The 19,744-nt window shown below is 31.4% G+C and overlaps 1 protein-coding gene across 2 annotated transcripts; it reads right to left on the reverse strand.

Annotated features, from left to right (window-relative positions):
• Positions 1 to 54: 54 nt before the first annotated feature.
• Positions 55 to 19,724, reverse strand: LOC139488519 (integrin beta-5-like). 2 transcript variants are annotated; one of them, XM_071274216.1, is made up of 22 exons: positions 19,451 to 19,724; positions 17,923 to 18,008; positions 17,174 to 17,278; positions 16,565 to 16,625; positions 15,333 to 15,391; positions 14,889 to 14,965; positions 14,155 to 14,206; positions 13,121 to 13,173; positions 12,223 to 12,319; positions 9,795 to 9,958; positions 9,094 to 9,175; positions 7,380 to 7,455; positions 5,229 to 5,338; positions 4,713 to 4,799; positions 4,147 to 4,285; positions 3,415 to 3,534; positions 3,091 to 3,146; positions 2,444 to 2,530; positions 1,994 to 2,117; positions 1,247 to 1,354; positions 237 to 346; positions 55 to 139 (listed from the first exon to the last, which is right to left on the reverse strand). In XM_071274216.1, the coding sequence occupies exons 1-21, from the start codon at positions 19,509 to 19,511 to the stop codon at positions 282 to 284; spliced, it is 1,869 nt and encodes a 622-aa protein (XP_071130317.1). In that variant the 5' UTR covers positions 19,512 to 19,724; the 3' UTR covers positions 55 to 139; positions 237 to 281. The 2 variants fall into 2 exon arrangements, with proteins under 2 accessions (XP_071130317.1, XP_071130316.1); XM_071274215.1 differs by having other exon boundaries at positions 55 to 346; positions 19,451 to 19,710.
• Positions 19,725 to 19,744: the final 20 nt, after the last annotated feature.

Here is a 19,744-nt window from a genome sequence, read left to right on the forward strand (position 1 = left end):
TGTTGATTATTTTGAGAAACTAAAACTTTCTAAGTCAACGTAAAAAATATGACATTTGTAAGAAAGCTATTTCTTTATTAACTATATCATTTTACATCTGTTAAAATACAGATAACATTTCATTTGACAAAGCCATCATGTTTGAGTTGCATCGTTTTCACATAAAATTATGTGAGTGCACGTTGAAAATTTGTGAAGATATTTATACAGTTCATGATTTTACTTTCTTGTAGAATCATTTGATAACATACACTTCAAATAGTGACTACAATGGATACAGTCTATTTACTCGGAACAAACTCCAGGTCTGCTCTTATGAGTGGTCCTTCTCCGTTGTTACAACCAACTGCAAATAAGAAATGGAAGATGTGTTCTAACAATGAAACCCTTTTAATTTTTCGTAATTCCGATTCAATTGGTTTTTATTCACAAACAAGTAAACTATTTTAACGTTTTACTATTAATTGTAATAAAAGATGCAATATTTTCATAAATGTGTTTGTGCTATTCTTTTTAAATTATGTGATATACCCCATCGAACTTGAAATAAAGGATACAACATATAAAGTTAAGGCTGATCAATATTGTGACTTAATTCTAGAAATTGTCAAAGAGGTTCAGCTGAAAACAAAACGATAAAAGAGATGATAACAGGTTTCCAATTGTGAATTTTCCATTCTATGTAGCAACATTCCTGCAGCAGAGCCTGCATCCGGAGTACATTGTATATATCTCCTTGTTAATACGATATGTGTGTTTCTATTCTGATTTCCTTGACAGGGGGTTGCTGCTCAGAAAGAAGCTTTTAATCCAAGAGTTAGAGTTAGTGAAGTTGAAATGATCCCTTCGTAAATTTACGGACGCAATCACGATTTGGTTGACCATTATGAAATATCTTTTACAGATGACGACGGATATGTTGCCATGTCGTAATTACAATCTCGTCCACTTTCCTCGGAATGTGACCTACCAAATAAAACATATCATCGGGTACTTACACCACGAGTGCCACATGTGGAACATGATCTGCTTGCCTGAGATCACCCGCCGTTTTAAAGTAGACTTTGTATCGCTTAGACTTTGTTTTTTGTTCTTTTGTGTATTATTGTTTGTCTATTTTTCTTTTCATTTATATCCATGGCGGTGTAAATTCATTTTCGACTTATGAGTATCAATGTCCATTCGATATCCTTTGCCTCTCTAATCAACCATATATATAACAGATAATTATCTATAAACACTATACCTATTTGGTCTAAAACACTGATATCAGCCTGACCATCTTGGAATTTTACAGCATAATTAACTATACATTGACTTCCTGGATCTCTATACTGACACATTTGCCCCAGGTCTATGAAATAAAAAAAAACATATTTGAAGAAAAAAGAGAAACACAGTCTTATCATACACTACATTCTGTGCAAAACCATTTAGTAATTTAATCATTTAAAACTCTCATGTAAAACTGCCTTTGTGCTTAAAAAATAAATGTTTAGTGAGCGATAGTCTACTTATATTAAATATCTTTTAAAAATATGAATTGACCAGCTGTTAAATGACCAGTAGCATACATAAAAAAAACTAGTACAGATTTGAACATAATCCATAGCTTGCTTGCTTCATAAACAATCAGGTGTTCCTAAGCTGGTTTGGCGTCCTTTCAGTTTTATTTTTGGATTAATTGCTCTTCAAAATGTGATAATAATTTAGGTTGCGATCAATCAAAACTCCAAACTGCGCATTTTATACATTGTACATCAAATCAAATCTTTGGCAATCATTCCACATCTGCGTATTTTATTATGTTGTACAATCTTGCATTTATATTTCTGTTTTTTTTTTATGTTTTTCATTTATGGCATTGTGAAAATAATGTTTGCTTCTGTATACGAGCAATATAGTTTAAAAGCGCTGGATAAATTCAATAAATCAGATGTCCATTTTAGACTAATAAATAAACAATATTAATGAAATGTAAATAAGTGCTTACCTCCATTCAAGGTAGAAACTTTTGTGATATTAGAACACTTTCGCTCCCTTTTGCATCGCATAGATTTGGTTAGAGCGCCACAAGTTGCACAACTTCTGTATTGTTCGCAAACATCATTACAACCCTGTATAAATAAATAGATAAAAGGAGATGTGTAAATAAATAAAAGGAAAAAGGCATACTTCTATATTGTATATCTATTAAAAAGAGTAGTTTATAGATAACTTCTGAATAATCCAAAAAATTGTTGGTGGCCAGGGTTTTAAGTGATGCGAAAGAGTTGCAATTTTTAAAATTCAGCACTCAAAGACAGATTGTGGCGAAGATAAGAGAGATTACAAGTTTAAACATGTATTTTGTGGTTATTGACACATCAAGGAGTAGGTTAGTAAATTCAAATAAAGACGATAACTAGACCTGTCATTTATTTAAAGTAATATGAAAACCTACCATGCATTCCTCACATGTCGGACCGCCATAACCAGACTGACATTCACAATAACCACAATTACACTGGCCTTTTCTGTTGCAAATGGACTGTAAATTAATAATAGATAAAATAGCAGCGCTTTGAAATCAACAATACTGTATTTATTTGGGTATCATAATAAAGACATGCATATGGATAATAGTCCGAATTTGGGCTTCCAACTGACTGTGCACCACTAATAATGCCTGTACCAAATCAGAAATATGACAGTTGTTATTCATTCGTTTGAAGTGGTTGAACTTTCGAGATTGACATTTGATTAGGGATTTTCCGTTTTGAATTTTCCTCGTAGTATAGTATTTTTGTAATTTGAATTTTTAGTGTAGACAAAAGGCGCGTTCAGTGTTCCATATCAAAAGCCTGATAACTATAATGAGTTTTGGTACTACAAATACCATTAATCAAGCTTGTTGGATAACGCTACAATCAATAAATTGTTTTCTATTTCTTTTTTGCATATGATCTGAAAGCATTTATTCTATTTGAGTTTTGTAATTATGGAGAAAAATATAAACGACTCAATGTCAAATTCTGGACATTTCGAATCCAGAACTTGACAGAGGAAAACCATGTGACAAACTAAAATAACTACACGTGGTTTACTCACTCCGTTTGGTGCTATACATTGGTCATCACTTCTACATTTCTGTGAAGTCATACATTCTGAAAAATTACAATGTCTTAATAATGACTTATTCTTGAGTCGTATCCTTGCCAAGGACCTTGTAATTGGCATGGTTTATTTCGTATATATTTACAAGAAATAAGCTATTTTTCGTCTCAAATTTTACATTAAAACGTGGAAAAAAGCTGAAATACGGTCACTTTAAAATTAACAAAATAATAAAAATAAGTTTAACAAAAAGGAAGAAAAAAAGTTGAAATTAACTTTACAAATTATGTAGCATTAGTTTTTTTACGTTAACTGTACCTGTTCGTTTTTCTATCCGTACTTCAGGTGCTGTATAGTCTTTTGAAAGATATAATACTTCAAAATTGAGGAGGCAGCCATCTTGTCCCACAAAGTAGCAAATTTTCGCATCTTCCTTTCCTGTAACGCCAAAAAATGTCGTTAAGAAAGAAGAATGATGTTATAGCCTAATCAATATTTAGATGAAGAACAGATAAACACGAACCGGTCCTTTGAAATATCGATTACTCGCACGTATATGTGTTTCATGAAACTGTGGCATTCATGTTTATCCTTTCTCCTACAGATCACACGAGGTACCCATCTTGCAGTCTTGTTAATCAAAACTGTGTGTCTGTAAAACGGATTCATTTAAATGATCACATATTAAAATTCACACAAATGCATATAATGATATTCAGGTTAACTTTCTATTTGATTGCAAGTTCTCTGACCAAACTGTCACAACTGTTGTTGGTATATATATACATATACTCTTTGTATCTAAAATTATTAGTTGTGCTTTTTAGAAGTCCCTTTTCGTTTGGTTTTATTATGTTTTATGAACGTCACCCCTTTTTGGATAACCTTGAAGCTAGGTATTTTTGGATAACCGTGAAGCTAGGTATTTTTGGATAACCTTGAAGCTAGGTATTTTTGTTCATACTTTTTCTTTAACTGTTTTGTTTTACCTGATGAATTTTATGGAATGATTCACTAACATAATTGCTTATATAACGTAACAAGTCTAACCTGAAAGTTTTTGTACAATAGAATATTCCGGAAGTTCTCCTTTACAGACTGTACGACACATCGATCTTGGCATAATATGTCCAACCTCAGCTAGACACTCGGCACATTGTTTAAATCGCCGACAACTTGGAACACACGTCTAAAAAATAATAATAGTTTGTGAAATTAACTTGATACATTGATTATAAAGTTATGATTAAATGAAAAGGCACACTACTGCCACTATGGTTCATACCTTAATAGAACATAAGTACATAACTTATTTTTTTGCCACGAGCATCACTGAAGAGACATGTATTGTCGAAATGCGCATCTGGTGCAAGAAAATTGGTACCGTTAATTTTATTAAAATCATTTTGGGAGGAACAAAAATAATCAGATGAACGTATCTCTTTTGATTTACGACTTGGCCATTTATGAAACTTTTATAGGTGAATTTAAGCGTAAACAGAAAATGACCTTGTATTGCCTACACATCCACTTGTTCTAACATGTATTGTCTTGGACTATTATACTAATTATAAGTATAATAGTTGCAGTTATTATACTGCTTAAATTTTACTCACCGGACAATCTTCACAAGTTAAACCACTGTAGCCTCGATTACATCTACACTTCCCACAAATACAGAATCCTTTTTCATTACAAATGCTCTGTTCAAAATAAAAATATAAATTTATACAGGCCCTACATTTCTGTATGAAGAGTACGGTATACCATTCATTATAAATTGTGGATTTTTTTCGTTTCCGTTCCAACATTAATTCTAAGTTATGGACATGCAAAATACTTTGCATGTTTAACGTACTTTTTCATTCCATCAATAATATAGAAGTCATAGGTTTTGTTTAAAAATTCTAAATAATTTAAAAGCAGTCGACATATTTCCTTCGCGAACATACACCTTATCGCTAATCCCAGCTGACCCGGCTGCATGAACTTTTGACGCATACAACGATCCTTTTTCCATTGTGGATATTTTGTTTTATGACGTCAAAAATTTACGGGAACCTGTGTGATATCCAGTAATGGCGGACAAATAGCGATAAGGTGTATTGAATCAATCTATACAATAAACTTACTCCGCCCGTGGCAAGGCACGTAGCATTTGTTGTTGGGCAGCCACAGTTATTACCAGTGTAACCCTCCTTACAGTCACATTCTCCGCATTTACACTCTCCTTGACTGCGTCCTTTAATTGAAATATGATGCAAAAATTGTTATGTCTCAGGAGTGATTATTAACTATGGTATAACATACCAATACACAATTCAATTTATTTGAAACTTATAACTTATATTTTGTACATAACGAACACAACATAAAAGATTTATTATCAATGGGAATGACATTTAACAATGAAATCAATGGGAATAAGATCTTACAATAATATCAATGGAAATCACATCCACCAATAATATCAATGGACATTACGTCCACCAATAATATCAATGGACATTAAGTCTACTAATTATATCAATGGACATTACGTCTACCAATAATATCAATGAACATCACGTCTAACAAAAATATAAATGGACATTACGTCTACTAAAAATATCAATGAACATTACGTCTACCAATAATATCAATGGACATTACGTCTACCAATAATATCAATGGACACTACGTCTACCAATAATATCATTGGACATTACGTCTTCTAATAATATCAATGGACATTACGTCTACCAATAATATCAATGGACATAACGTCTACTAATAATATCAATGGATATTACGTCTTCTAATAATATCAATGGACATTACGTCTACCAATAATATCAATATACATTACGTCTACTAATAATATCAATGGAAATCACATCCATCAATAATATCAATGGACATTATGTCTACCAATAATATCAATGGACATAACGTCTACTAATAATATCAATGGACATTACGTCTACCAATAATATCAATGGACATTACGTCTACCAATAATATCAATGGACATTACGTCTACTTATAAAAGCAATGGACATTACGTCTACCAATAATATCAATGGACATTACGTCTTCTAATAATATCAATGGAAATCACATCCGCCAATGATATCAAAGGACATTATGTCTACCAATAATATCAATGGACATTACGTATACTTATAATATCAATTGACATTACGTCTACTAATAATATCAATGGAAATCACATCCACCAATAATATCAATGGACATTATGTCTACCAATAATATCAATGGACATAACGTCTACCATCTACCAATAATATCAATGGACATTACGTCTACCAATAATATCAATGGACATTACGTCTACCAATAATATCAATGGACATTACGTCTACCAATAATATCAATGGACATTACGTCTACCAATAATATCAATGGACAATACGTCTATTTTAATATATCAATGGACATTACGTCTACCAATAATATCAATGGACATTACGTCTACCAATAATATCAATGGAGATTACATCTTCTAATAATATCAATGAAAATCACATCCACCAATAATATCAATGGACATTATGTCTACCAATAATATCAATGGACATTACGTATACTTATAATATCAATTGACATCACGCCTACCAATAACATCAATGGACATTATGTCTACTAATAATATCAATGGACGTTACGTCTACCAATAATATCAATGGATATTATGTCTACCAATAATATCAATGGACATTACGTATACTTATAATATCAATGAACATCACGCCTACCAATAACATCAATGAACATTACGTCTACTAATAATATCAATGAACGTTACGTCTACCAATAATATCAATGGACATTACGTCTACTAATAATATCAATAGGAATAACATCTCTCAATTATATCAATGGACGTTAGATCTTCTAATTGCATCAATGAAAATCACATCTACAAATGATATAATTGGAAATCACACTCACCATAATATCAATGAAAATAACATCTACTAATGATATCAATTGACATTATCTCTACCAATAATATCAATAGAAATCATATCCACCAATAATATCATTTACTAATAATATCAATTGACATTATATCTACATGTACCAATATTATCAATGGAAATTATATCTACCAATATCATTATTGGACATAACACCTATCAATAATATCAATGGAAATTAAATCTATTAATAATATCAATGGACATCACAATTACCGGCAATATCAATGTAGATTACATCTACTAATATTATAATCAATGGAAATAACATCTACAGAATTTACAAAACTGAATACTAACCGCCGCATAAAAAGCCATTATGTCGTGGACATGTCTGATCAGAACAATCACAAAACTTGCCAAAATACATATTATTCTGAAAACAAAAAATTAAATACTAGTAACTAATCTGTTAAAAACTCAAAATCTGCAAGTCGTATTAATGCCAATATAAATGAAACTACTTCATTCGAATTACTCTGACAACTCAATAATATTACAAAATCCATAGCAAACAATAAATAATAACTGTAAGAAACGAAGGTTATGTTTTAATCAAACAAACAGACTTTTATTTAGCTTAAAACAGTTATCTATAACAACAACTTTGATTCTTCCCTTTTTTCCTTATTCTTTTGGATATACATACCTTCGACAGCGTCGTTTGAGTATCGTGTAGAACTTGATTTTTTTTTATAATTGGTGGTACCTTATAAACGGTCAGGTATTTATTAAGTTCGACTTTCTTGTTATTTTACAATTATAGCCTTTGTATGAGGTCGATACAAGGATATATTGACCTGAAAGAAGTATATTGACTTAGGACGAAGTCCGAGGTCCATATTTGTATCAAAATCTTCATTTGATTTTGTTGGAATTTTATAGATATCATATTGTCTCCTAGACAATAACAACATATTAGTTGTTATTTCATTTTCTTTTTCTTTTTTACATCTTATATATTTGAAGATTTTTATTCTTCAAATAATCGATCTTAGATATTTTTTTAATAAAACTTTTAGCAATATCATGAAATTCATTACATGACGTCACAAAGTATATCGGTTTTTAGATATTCTAAAAATAACCGTGCAATATGCTTTTTGCTGTCCGTTTTCTCTCTACCTTCGAAAATATAGTTTAACATGTGACTATCCCTGAACGAATCAAATTAGTTAAGATATACGAATTAATAATATTACTTTATTTTTTTCAATTAATCTAAATATAACGACTTTAGTGATGTAAAAATATACTTATCGGTTTTTTCAAACAGATAAAAAAAAACTGTAGGAAGTAACATTCTAGAATATATTGGGAAATACTGTGGATTCATTATTAGTCTTTGGATACCAATTTTCGTGGGTGTAAACAAATTGGCAGATAAAGGCAACAGTAGTATGCTGCTGTTGGAAAGTCATAAATCGAAAACCACGAAATCAAATATACACGTGAATGCAAATTTTGCTCTATCCACGAAAATTGATACCAACGAAATTAAACGAATCGACAGTATATTAGGAAATATCATATTATGTTGATATTACCCCTGAAGTGTAATTAAACATTAGTGTGTACCAGAATTTTGACAATTACTTACTGTTAAGAAGGTTTCATACATTTGGAAGATATGTCACATCACCAGATCAAACCACAATGTAGACGGTTGTACACCATTTTTTATACAGTTCTATTATGTCTGTTTGGTTTGCTCACACATTGTTGTCAATATAATGAAATTATATGCGACTGTCATACAAGTGAGAGGTTTAGCTGCCTATAAAACCAGGTTTAATTTACAATTTTCTACATCAGAAAATGCCTGTACCAAGTCAGGAATAACAGTTGTTTTCTATTTGTTTATTGTGTTCACAATTTTGATTTTGGCATTTCATAATGGACTCTCTACTTTGAATTTTTCTTAGAGTTCGGTATTTTTACTTGTTTCTAGTACCCAGCAGCTCAGTTGTAAAAGTATGTGATGTTTTAACATAGGTTTACCTAGAATACTTACACATCTACATAATCCACAAACACACTGTCCTTTACCAGAACAAACTGTATTTGCTCCACCATTTCTACCATTTCTATAAGGACTATATGATATAAAGCGGCGTTAATTAGTACAGAGAAGATTAGGAGAAAGGGTTTTCAGTTTAATAGCTGCATCCGAATGATTTACCAGTTCACTAACGTGTTTCTTCGGTTTTAGTTTGTAACCCGGATTTGTTTTCTCTTAATCAATTTATGACTTTTGTACAACGGTATACTACCGTTGCCTTTATTTAGTGTTAAAATCTCAAACATAGCCAGTAGTCTGATGCTTATGGTTATAGTAAGTCAAGCGATGTTGCTTTAAGATTGATAAATTGATAAATAAAATACAGATATGGGACCAATACAGTTAGGTTGATAGGGGCCATTTTATTATTCAGTCATATTGGTTGATTGTGTGTTACTTGTTAACACAAATTTTGTATGCATGCATAGTTACAATTTTCGTTGAACCTTATGATTAATTTTTTGTTCACTTTACCTCGTTTTTTTATTTGGAAAAATTAAACAATAATCTATAAATATATATGAAATAAGTCTATGTACAAACTAAGACCTGGTGTTCAAATATAAAAAGACTTGACGAGTAAAACAAAATAAAGCTACAGTGTAAAACCTTCATTTTTTATGTCTAAAATCTACATACAATTGTGTTCTTACCTACGACACAAATTCTCAGACTCAGATTCTGAAAATGGACATTCCATGTTGACGTTTAGAATTTCCTCTTCCTCTGGGGGTGGGGCCTCCACAACTGTAGCTTGTATTACACAATTTCCGTCACCAACATTTCGTTTAGTATTATATGAACACTTCTTATCGAACTTGATAAAAAAAATAAGAATGTCACTTGTTAAGATACACTTAAAAAAATATATGCATCATTTTACAATATTTTATCCACCATTTTTGACATAAGAAAGTGTCTGTACCAAGTCAGGAATTTGACAGTTGTTAAACATTCGTTTGGTGTGTTGGAGCAATTTGATTTTTGCATTTGATTAAGGACTTTCCGTTTTGAATTTTCATCGGATTTTGGTATTTTTGTTATTTTACTTTTTATTGCATAACGTTTCAGTTATAAATAATTTACAGTAAAAACTGTTTTTTTTCCCTGGTAATAGCTATCTGAAAATTACCAGTAACTGATAAAAACACATAATGACATTCTTTCCTTATGCAGCTTCATACAATGATACAGAAAATGCATTTTAGTCTTCAACAGTGATTTTGATTATGAACATCATCTAAAAAATCTGAACCTGAAAAACGTTTAAGTAACAAGTTTACAAAGTGTTATTTTCATTTTCTACCAACCGGTAAATAACGCTGCATGTATAGACAGTTAGTCCCGGTACATATTCGTTAATGAAACATGAAACATGAAAACGCCTATTTCTACATATACAATATGTATTCAATGGCGTTGTACATAAATGACATATAAAATACAAAAATACTATACAAAAATACAATATGTATGTACTATACCAAAAATTGAAAATATACACTGTGATACACAAGAAAAAAGTCAGAAAAGTTCAAAATAATTTTCGAAATATAATGTTTTCAACCGACATTTAAAAGTATCCAATAGTTTAAAAGTATCCAATAGTTACAGGGATCTCCATGGCCTGTTTAACGATGGCGCCCCGCCATCGTTCAAATGTCTTGCGCCATCGTCAAATGACTTGCTCCATCGTTAAATTGTCTTCCGCCATCGTTAAATTGTCTCCGCCATCGTTCAAAACTTCATCGTATTTTGTAGCCCGACGCCATTTTTTTTATCAATTATAATCAAATGCATGTAATTGCATAACCTTTAGGCTTTTTATGTTATAATCCAATACAGTTCTAACGCCTGGGGGATATCCGGATTAAGATCGCTAATCACTTGTACCCGAGCTTGTACAGGTAGATCAACAAACCAGACAGGAGAATACTATCTGAGGATAGACGATCCATTTGTCGAATTAATCAAATAAGTTTCAGCAAATGATTATGATAATTTAGATTAAATAAATAAATTAATAATCCAGTTACAAAGAAAACAGTTTAACAAGTCGAACACGTGCTTTATTTTGACTTACGCAATCAGCATCCCCCTTTTTTAAGAAGTACAAAATAAGACGCAAAACAGTAAATATTATTTCATCACAAATAACTCGAGTACTGCTGTAACGATAATTTAGAATGACTTTAAAAGTTAAAAAAAAAATATTTCCCGTAAAGAAATATCGTATCGTAATTCCGAATTCATTTCGTATATTACAATCAAATTGATACATCCGCGTTTCCGGTTTCTATTCAGACTCGAAAGATGAATGTTGCTCAGCATCAATTTGTCAGATAGAGTCATTAAAAACCTTTTCATTTGCTTTACAAATCTCTTTAACCTTTTACATAACCCGTACGAATCGTTTAGGTGTTGCTGCAAATCAGCCATACCGGTAATGGGTTCTGAATTTGACAGTGTCCATGAAAAATAAGCTCCACATCATATGATTTTTAACCCCCATAATAATTACCAAAAATACAAGAAATCTACATGGGGACCTTCATAACAGCTTTTGGTCATTCTCATGGGGGACCATGAAGACTTGGCATTTGAATGGTTAAAAACGGCAATAAATGAACATATTGATCATGTTGATACTTCTAATTCTATAATGAAAAGTCAAATAAATATAATTTAAATAAGCAATGAATTAGCATGTTCACCATTCCTTGTATGGAGGGATAAAATACTTCCGATCGCGCTACACTGTACAGCGTAGACACGGTTTGTAATGGTGAAAGTTCCTCCATGGTTCAATTTTCATCCATGGAGATCCCTGAGTTAATAGGTTCAGGAATTACTTAGAAACTAAAGTTGTGTAGACCTAAGATGGATTTGGCTATTCCAGAAATCCAGAAAAACGCTTCGAAAATACCAAACTAAGAAAGTGTTCTTTGTATTTTTATCAATTTTTAATTTGTTCTAAAGGATACCAAACACTATTCAGAAAAAATACAAAACAAACTATGTGATTCAATGGTGGTGTCGTGCGTAAGTTAATCATAGAAAACCTCAGGATGTGTTACTTACATTTCTGTTGTTGATGAATTTACATTGACAAACATATCTAATATCAACTTTAACTATTTTCTTGGCTTTTCCTATCTTCACCAATATATTGTATCGTCTAAAACCAAAAATGTGAGATTTAACACTTTGTCTTCATTGCCATCAATATGTTCAAGTTAACGCATAAACATAAGAAGATGAGGTATACTAAATATGATGGCCAATGAGACAACTATCTACAATAAACAACCTTGAAGTTGATGAAGGCAGACAAAGTCCACTGTACGGGCTTCAAAAATGAGAAAAAATCATTATATGTAGTTATTTATAAAACTTTTCGCCAGTCACAAAACAATTCAAACGAGAAAACAAATATGATGAAAGCAACCAACGATAACCGCTGAAGTACAGGCTTAGCTATATATAAAATGATAGTACTCAAACGGTCTATGATTAAAGCAAAATTCTTTTTAAGACATTGAATAGTTCCTTATAAAACATGAAATTGGTAATGCTATGCATAACAAAGGAAGGGTTACGAGTCATTTTCAATGCTTCACATGTTTGTTGGTTTTAAACTGCTGTCAACAAAGTGTTAATGTATCATAATCTGATGAACAACACATTTAAAAAATCTCAAAGTTGAAAATTAACTGACAACGACATGGCTGGAAATAAAATGACAAAAAGAAATGCAAAAAAAAAAGAGCTTGTAATACCCATCAGATTTACGAAGTGATCATCAAAAATGTTCAACTTGGATATCTTGGCTTAACAGCTTACTTTTATGCAGCAACCCTCTACCAAGGGAATTATGATAGGAAATACAAGCCCTGAAATATCGTATCAACTGGGAGATAGTAAAAGATACATATTTATCATTTATAATATTTCTAAGTAAAAAATAACTGTTACATACCCTCTTTGTTTATCAATGCAGTTTTTCAGTCTAGTTGTCAGTTCAAACGTCACCTAAAATAGATGTAATATGTCAATGCGTATTGGAAGCTAATAACAATCATAATGAGTCTATTGTAGACGAAACGTGCTTCTGGTGTAAATACAAAATGTAATCCTGGTATTTATGAAGAGTTTATTTACAACCACTAGGTCGATGCCACTGCTGGTAGAGTTTTAATTTCCCGAGGGTATCAACAGCCAAGTAGTCAGCATTTCAGTGCTGACATGAATTATCATTGATATGGTCATATTTATAAATTAACTGTTTAAAAAACATTTGAAATTTTGAAATGCTACGGTTTTTCTACCTCAGGAATAGATTTCATCAAACATTTAATTTTAGCAGAGCATGCCTTCAGGCCACTTCTGAATCCTTTAAATATGTCAGCTGATGTCGCTGATGATGGCAATTGGTTCCAGTTTCTGATGATCCTTGGGAAAAAATATTGGCCGAAGACGTCTGTTGTAGCCCTTTCTTGGTACAAGCGGTTTTTACCAGATGGTCCGGCTATCGTTTGGCGTCAGATATTGGTACTGATCTTTGTTTATTAGATAATGTTGAATTTTGAACAGCATTCATAACCTATTTTGTTTCCTCTGGTCTTGAAGGCTTTCCCATTTTAATGATGTTACCAGTTTTGTTACACAGCCAGGTGTGCGGTCTGTGTGGTTATTGTTTACGAATCTTGATGTTCTTTTCTGTACTTGTTTGATTGCTTTTATTTTAGCCTGTTTTGTAGGGTCCCATACCGTGCAAGCATTTTCAACTGAAGGTCTTAGTATTGTTTAATTTGCTGCTGCTTTAACCGGTTTAGCGAAATCTTTTAGGTTACGTCGTATGAAGCCTAGTGTTTTGTTTCCTTTACCCAATTTCATTGTCAATATGTCTGTCCAAGGTTAGATTATCGCTGAGTGTTACTCCCAGGTATTTGTTTTATTTCTATTCTATATAAACTACAGCCAGACTCTCATTTACGTAATAATTGAACAAACCTTTTCGCCCCTCTTTTGTTTTCTGCAGACAAACTTATTTCCTTTCCTTCTCCTGCAAAATGACAGATTTTGTTAACCACAATAGTTTATCTGCAATGCAATGTTTCAAATAAAGCCCATAAATGTCAATAGTACTACTAAGACTTCTAACAATAAATCATATCATGTGTCAAATTATGATAAAGTGTTGCAAAAGATAAATTCTTTCTCAATTATAACCTGGAAAATTCATTTTTTGTTCAGATTAATTCTAATTTTCGATATAACCCTGAATGTATCATTTCTTAACATTTGTTTATTTGTTTGTTTGTTTTCTTCGTTTCTAAAAATTCACAAAATATCAAAATGTTTACATAACATTGCCTAGCTACCCAAGAGATATTACGTTTCCAAAAAAGTTGAACAAATCAGACCCATGATCTAGACAAGTCATACAAGTGGGTAGCAGTACCTTCATGACAAATAACGGTAAAAAATCTTGCAAAACATGTTAACGGTAACTGTTGGTGCATATCGATAAAATGTACACTTTCTTTCATACGATAATAAAATCGACTGATTATGACGAATCATGTTGATTTGTTTACAAAAATAACGGTAACAATAATTATTTGAGTTCTCTGACGAATATGTTGACGAAACACGGTAACATTTTAACCAATTTGACGCTAACGATTGTCGAAAAGGGTATTCCTACCATCATACAATTGACTTAACAATATATACGTGCTTACCCATTTTTACAGTCTGACTCAATTGTTAACTCTACTGGCTTCTTATTAGATCTCCAACCTCCTACCAGCACATTTTCCTGAGAAAAAAAATTAAGAGATTTTTCTTTGAATGCTTCTTATATTAATAACAGTAAGATTTAATTGTGTTTGATAAAAAGAAATTAAAAAAATCAATATTTTATGTTAGCAACTTTCACCGAACAGCTTATAACAATGAAAGACCAGACAAAAAGTGTTATAAACTCAATCAAACAAACCGACATCGTAATTAAATACAAGTCAATTAACGATAAAAAAAAATTATGACAGGATTGAACCATCGACAACCACTAAAACACAGCATCATTTCCCCCCTTTCAGATAGGCACATACAGACTTGGCGGGGTTACATATGTTTGTGAGTGTTCATTCTATTCTCCCCTTGGAATGAAACTTTAAACGTACCTTCTTTCTTCTTGTGTTTCGTGGCACTAAAACTGTTAAAGGAAACGATACGGATGCATCTGAAACAAGACGATGGTTATCATTTAAGTATCTCTTCCAAGTATTGAAAGTTGCAGAAAAGCCCATTATCTCGTATTTTTGACAATATATATCTGTGGACATTGAACTCCTCTGTTTTAGCAGGATGTACGACAAAGGTACTTATCAGTTCTTTTAGATATTCGAGTGGGTGCCTTACTCTATTAACATCTTATGTCTACACACTTAGGTACCATTGGAGTGCTTTACAGTACGAAAATGTCGTTAAACCAACTGTAATGTACAGCCTAAGCACTTTTTCATATTAAAATTAATTCGCTCAATGTATGTACTTATTAAAAACCCGTCAAATCATACCTTAAAATTACAGCTCAAAACAAAGAGATCGTCTACAAGCCCTTAACGCAATAGTAGTGGTTTAAACAAATATAAAAAAAGAATGAATTCTTAAAACGGTCAGCTAGAGGTGTCAGACCACCAATTACTCCCTCCAATTTAGAACGTATGTAAAAGTAGTCCTACTTTGACACAAAATAGTGCTTTTGATGTCATTGTTTACTAAAACTATTCAACAAATTTGCAGAAATGAAACTTTTGGTGAAAGGGAAATATATTTAGACCATTTTGAGCCAAAATTCACTTGTCTATGAGTTTGCATTAAAAATTCAGGATTAATGCGCTACATAGTACACTAATTTAAGATTTCCAGAAAACCGTGAGTTATTTTGGTAGTACCTGTCTTTTCAAAATCAGAAATTTGTTACAAGACTTTAAACATTGGTTGAAAATTGGCATGTAGGAAGGTGATACATGTACAATTCAGGATATACCTGGTTTCCTTGAAGTTAAACTTAAGGTAAAATATTTAGAGAGCTGTGAAAATTGCAAAATTTGGTTGAACAGATAGGGATTTTTAATTGGTGGTCTGACACCTAGAAAAAAGAAAAATACCAAATGTTTTTGGGGTTCTTTTTTCGTTCTATTTCATTTGCTGACTTTTTTTATAAAGTTCATTTCGAAAGACCGTTATTTTGTAATTTTGAATAAAGAAAGGCACCTCCCAGTCTGATTAAAACAAGGCCTCATGATGCATGCTTGGAAGCAAAAAAATACAATTTAAAAAACTGTAATCGACGGCCGGTGCAGGCTTGTAATTTGTATAAATAATATGTAACGAATACTCCAATACTTACTTTGACGCAGATTGATGGTCGCTTTTGAAATGCTTACTAAGTTTTCTTCAATTTTATTTTTCTGCAAACAAATTTTAAGATAATATAGAGTACCATCAAATCAGTAACAATTCTATCCTTGTTTGCTACAATATCAATTAAATACTATAAAATAAAAACTTGTCTTTCTATAACAAACTAGCATACAATATAATTATTTAATAGTTGAACCCATAAAGATGACGGGATTTCCTATTTTAAGGAGTATATTTTCTGTATAATTAAAAACAAGGAATGATGGTTATTCAGTTCCATTTTATTTGTAAATTCATTTCGATTGCAAAAACTGTCACTATTGGTATACCATTTTCAGTTTGGATAACTATTTGAGAAAACAGAATGATTAAGAAAAACAAGATAGAACATGTATGAATACTAATAAAATAATCTGATATAATTATAGAATAGATATCGCAAATGAAAAGAAACTGCCTAGAAATATCATAAATGAGTGTTTTTAATAAAAATGTTTACGAGCAAATAAAAAAATAAACATTGTATTATGCTTCAATTCAGAATCTTTCCAAATATTCCTATATCAAATTTTACTTTAAAATTTTGTATATTTACCTGCAAATTTGGAGTTTCATTTGTAGTAAACAGCTCTTTCTTTGGACAAGATTTTCGAAACTTTCGAACATTCTGGCATCGTTCCCATTCGCCTCCTTGAAAATCCTATATATGAATTCAAAGTTGTGTGAGTTCATTTATATTGTTTTTGCATGGTAACTATTAATGCTTGGAGGTTTTTCTTTCTTTAGAGAGAAAATAATATGCAAATAATAAAATTGTAAACAATTAAACATACATTATTTTGACAAGACTCTCGTTTGTTATAAAGGTAAGAGATTTATGCATTTAATGCATATACTCTTTTATTCATACTTCTACAATATATGTACCGTTTGTTATTTCACAGGGATATTTTATGCGTGGAACTCCTCTTTAACAATATTTGTTAGATATCATATTTGATGGTCTCGTTTATAACTCGTTTGCCAATTTTTCTCGACTTGATGCGATTTAGTGCTTGTCAATTTGTACAGTTAATTGTCTGTTTTTTTTTAAACAGCTGGTTGACTTTGAGGTATGTGCTTTGCTCATTGTTGAAGGCCACACGGTGACCTCATTCTTAATTTTTGTGTCATTTTGCTCTCTAGTGGAGCGATGTCTCATCTGAAATAATAGCACATTTTTTTTTATATTTTAGAAGTCTTGTGGGTTAGTTTAAATTTTGTGTGCCGTAGGATAAATGTCTCACTAAAGTAATTGCGACAGGTGCCTATCTCATTTACATAAACGTGATGGGATATACTTACTGGGGATGCACACCATGCACATTTAGGGTTTAGTAAGAAGCAATCAGTACAGGAAAGGGCATTGCATTCATTCACATCAGCTTGTACTGAAACAAAACAGGAGGTATTGTTAGAGCTAATGTCCTCGTAGAGTAAGACTTTCGTTGGCTTGCCGTTGCTTTGTTTGTATAAACTGTAAACAATATCAACAGGCATAGTATATATTATATCTAAATTTTATTGAATTTTACAGTTACAATTGTACAATATATAAACAAAGCAAGCAGCGTCTTACTCTACTTGCATTGGGAAATTAGCTCGAACACTCTTTTAATGCTGTTCATCAGATTTTCGTTTTCAAAACAGTTTGAAAAACTAACAGTATTGAAGAAATATAAGAACTATTTTTAAACTTTCTTATTTGCCTTTTCAATAGAAAACCCTTCACCAAAAATGTATATTCAAATGATAACAAGAAAGAGGTTAAAATCAATGAGTTGTTGAAACTATTAAAGTGACATTTGAATATAAAAAAAGTTTAAAGATATCTAAAAAAACAAAACTGAATGATATTCGTCGCTACGCTTCGCTGTTGACATTAATTCTAATATATTTATGAAAACTTTAAAAGTTTTATGAAAAAAAAAACTAATGAATATAGATCTAAGTATTTGAAAAGCTAACGTGGCGTTACATCCAATATAACTTTGATTTTTGTTATCTTGCTATCTTTGAACGAATTATTGAACAAACCACTCAATCAATCAAGAGTTCAAATTATACCAAATATGGCATTTTCCTCTAAACCTTTTAATTTCAAGTTTGATAGTATAAAAAGGTCACAATTAATTCATTTTACAGTATAGAAAATTGTTCATAAGACTTGATAGATGAAGATTTATCAATTCTTTTTCTCCTGCAAAGAATATATTTTATTTGCACCAAGAACCTATGCTAGTACCAAAACCCTGTGACAAATTGTCTTCTTGTATTAGTTCAAGAAAAGGCAAAACTGTTTTTAAAAATAAATGAGAAAAATGAGGGGGATAGGACCTTTATCGGGACTCCGGGAACGGGTGTTTTTAAGCTCGGGATTTCGGGATTGACCCTTTCGTGATCCGGGAATTCTTTTTTCGAATTTCGGGATGTCGAGATTTTAATTTATAAACGTTTTTGTCCTTTGACGTTTTGACTTTTTGTCCTGAGACTTTCTGTCCTACATTCGTATCTTGATATAGTAAACGAAAATCTGTCCAAAAAGTGTTCAATTGAGATAGTACAAAAAATCAGCAGATGAAGAATTCACTGATTTTACAGTTGAAACATTAAATTAAGATGAGGATAGACATTTATAATCTTTAAAAAATTGTATAGGCTTTTCATAAATTATGCTGTTTTCAAGTCCCCTCTTTATTTCATAAATAGCAAGTGTTACATAAATCTTATAATATATATATATATATAGCATGTATGAAATTCAAATTCAGTAGTTTTCTTTTTTAAATAATGTACTTTTGGTTATCAGTGAAATTATATATGTAGGTCTTACCTGAGATTGCAACGGAAATAAACAAAAATATTTGTATAAAACCCATATAACGATACTCCATGATATTGTATTTTCCTGTGTATATTTCCCTGACCTTTGGTCACTATTTTTCTATTTTGACTGATTGTAAATTCTGTTATTTATTTGTTTTGGCACACAAAGTGAAATCAAGAGTAAACATAATTGACACTAAATACTCTACACATATTTGCGTTGACAAAATTGGAAAATCTAAATTTGGTGCTAAAATCAATTTTACTACCTGTTTGTCAAGGTCAAATATTTGAACAAAAG

This window comes from Mytilus edulis, chromosome 9 (assembly GCF_963676685.1).
Source record: "Mytilus edulis chromosome 9, xbMytEdul2.2, whole genome shotgun sequence".
Classification (NCBI taxonomy): domain Eukaryota; kingdom Metazoa; phylum Mollusca; class Bivalvia; order Mytilida; family Mytilidae; genus Mytilus; species Mytilus edulis.

Coding starts and splice junctions, on each gene's coding strand:
- LOC139488519 (XM_071274216.1), bottom strand. CDS start 19,511: ATGGAGTATCGTTATATGGGTTTTATACAAATATTTTTGTTTATTTCC. Junction 12,320..13,120: donor TGCATTGATAAACAAAGAGG/GTATGTAACAGT, acceptor TTTTGGTTTTAG/ACGATACAATATATTGGTGA. Junction 1,355..1,993: donor AGTTTCTACCTTGAATGGAG/GTAAGCACTTAT, acceptor TTTATTTCATAG/ACCTGGGGCAAATGTGTCAG.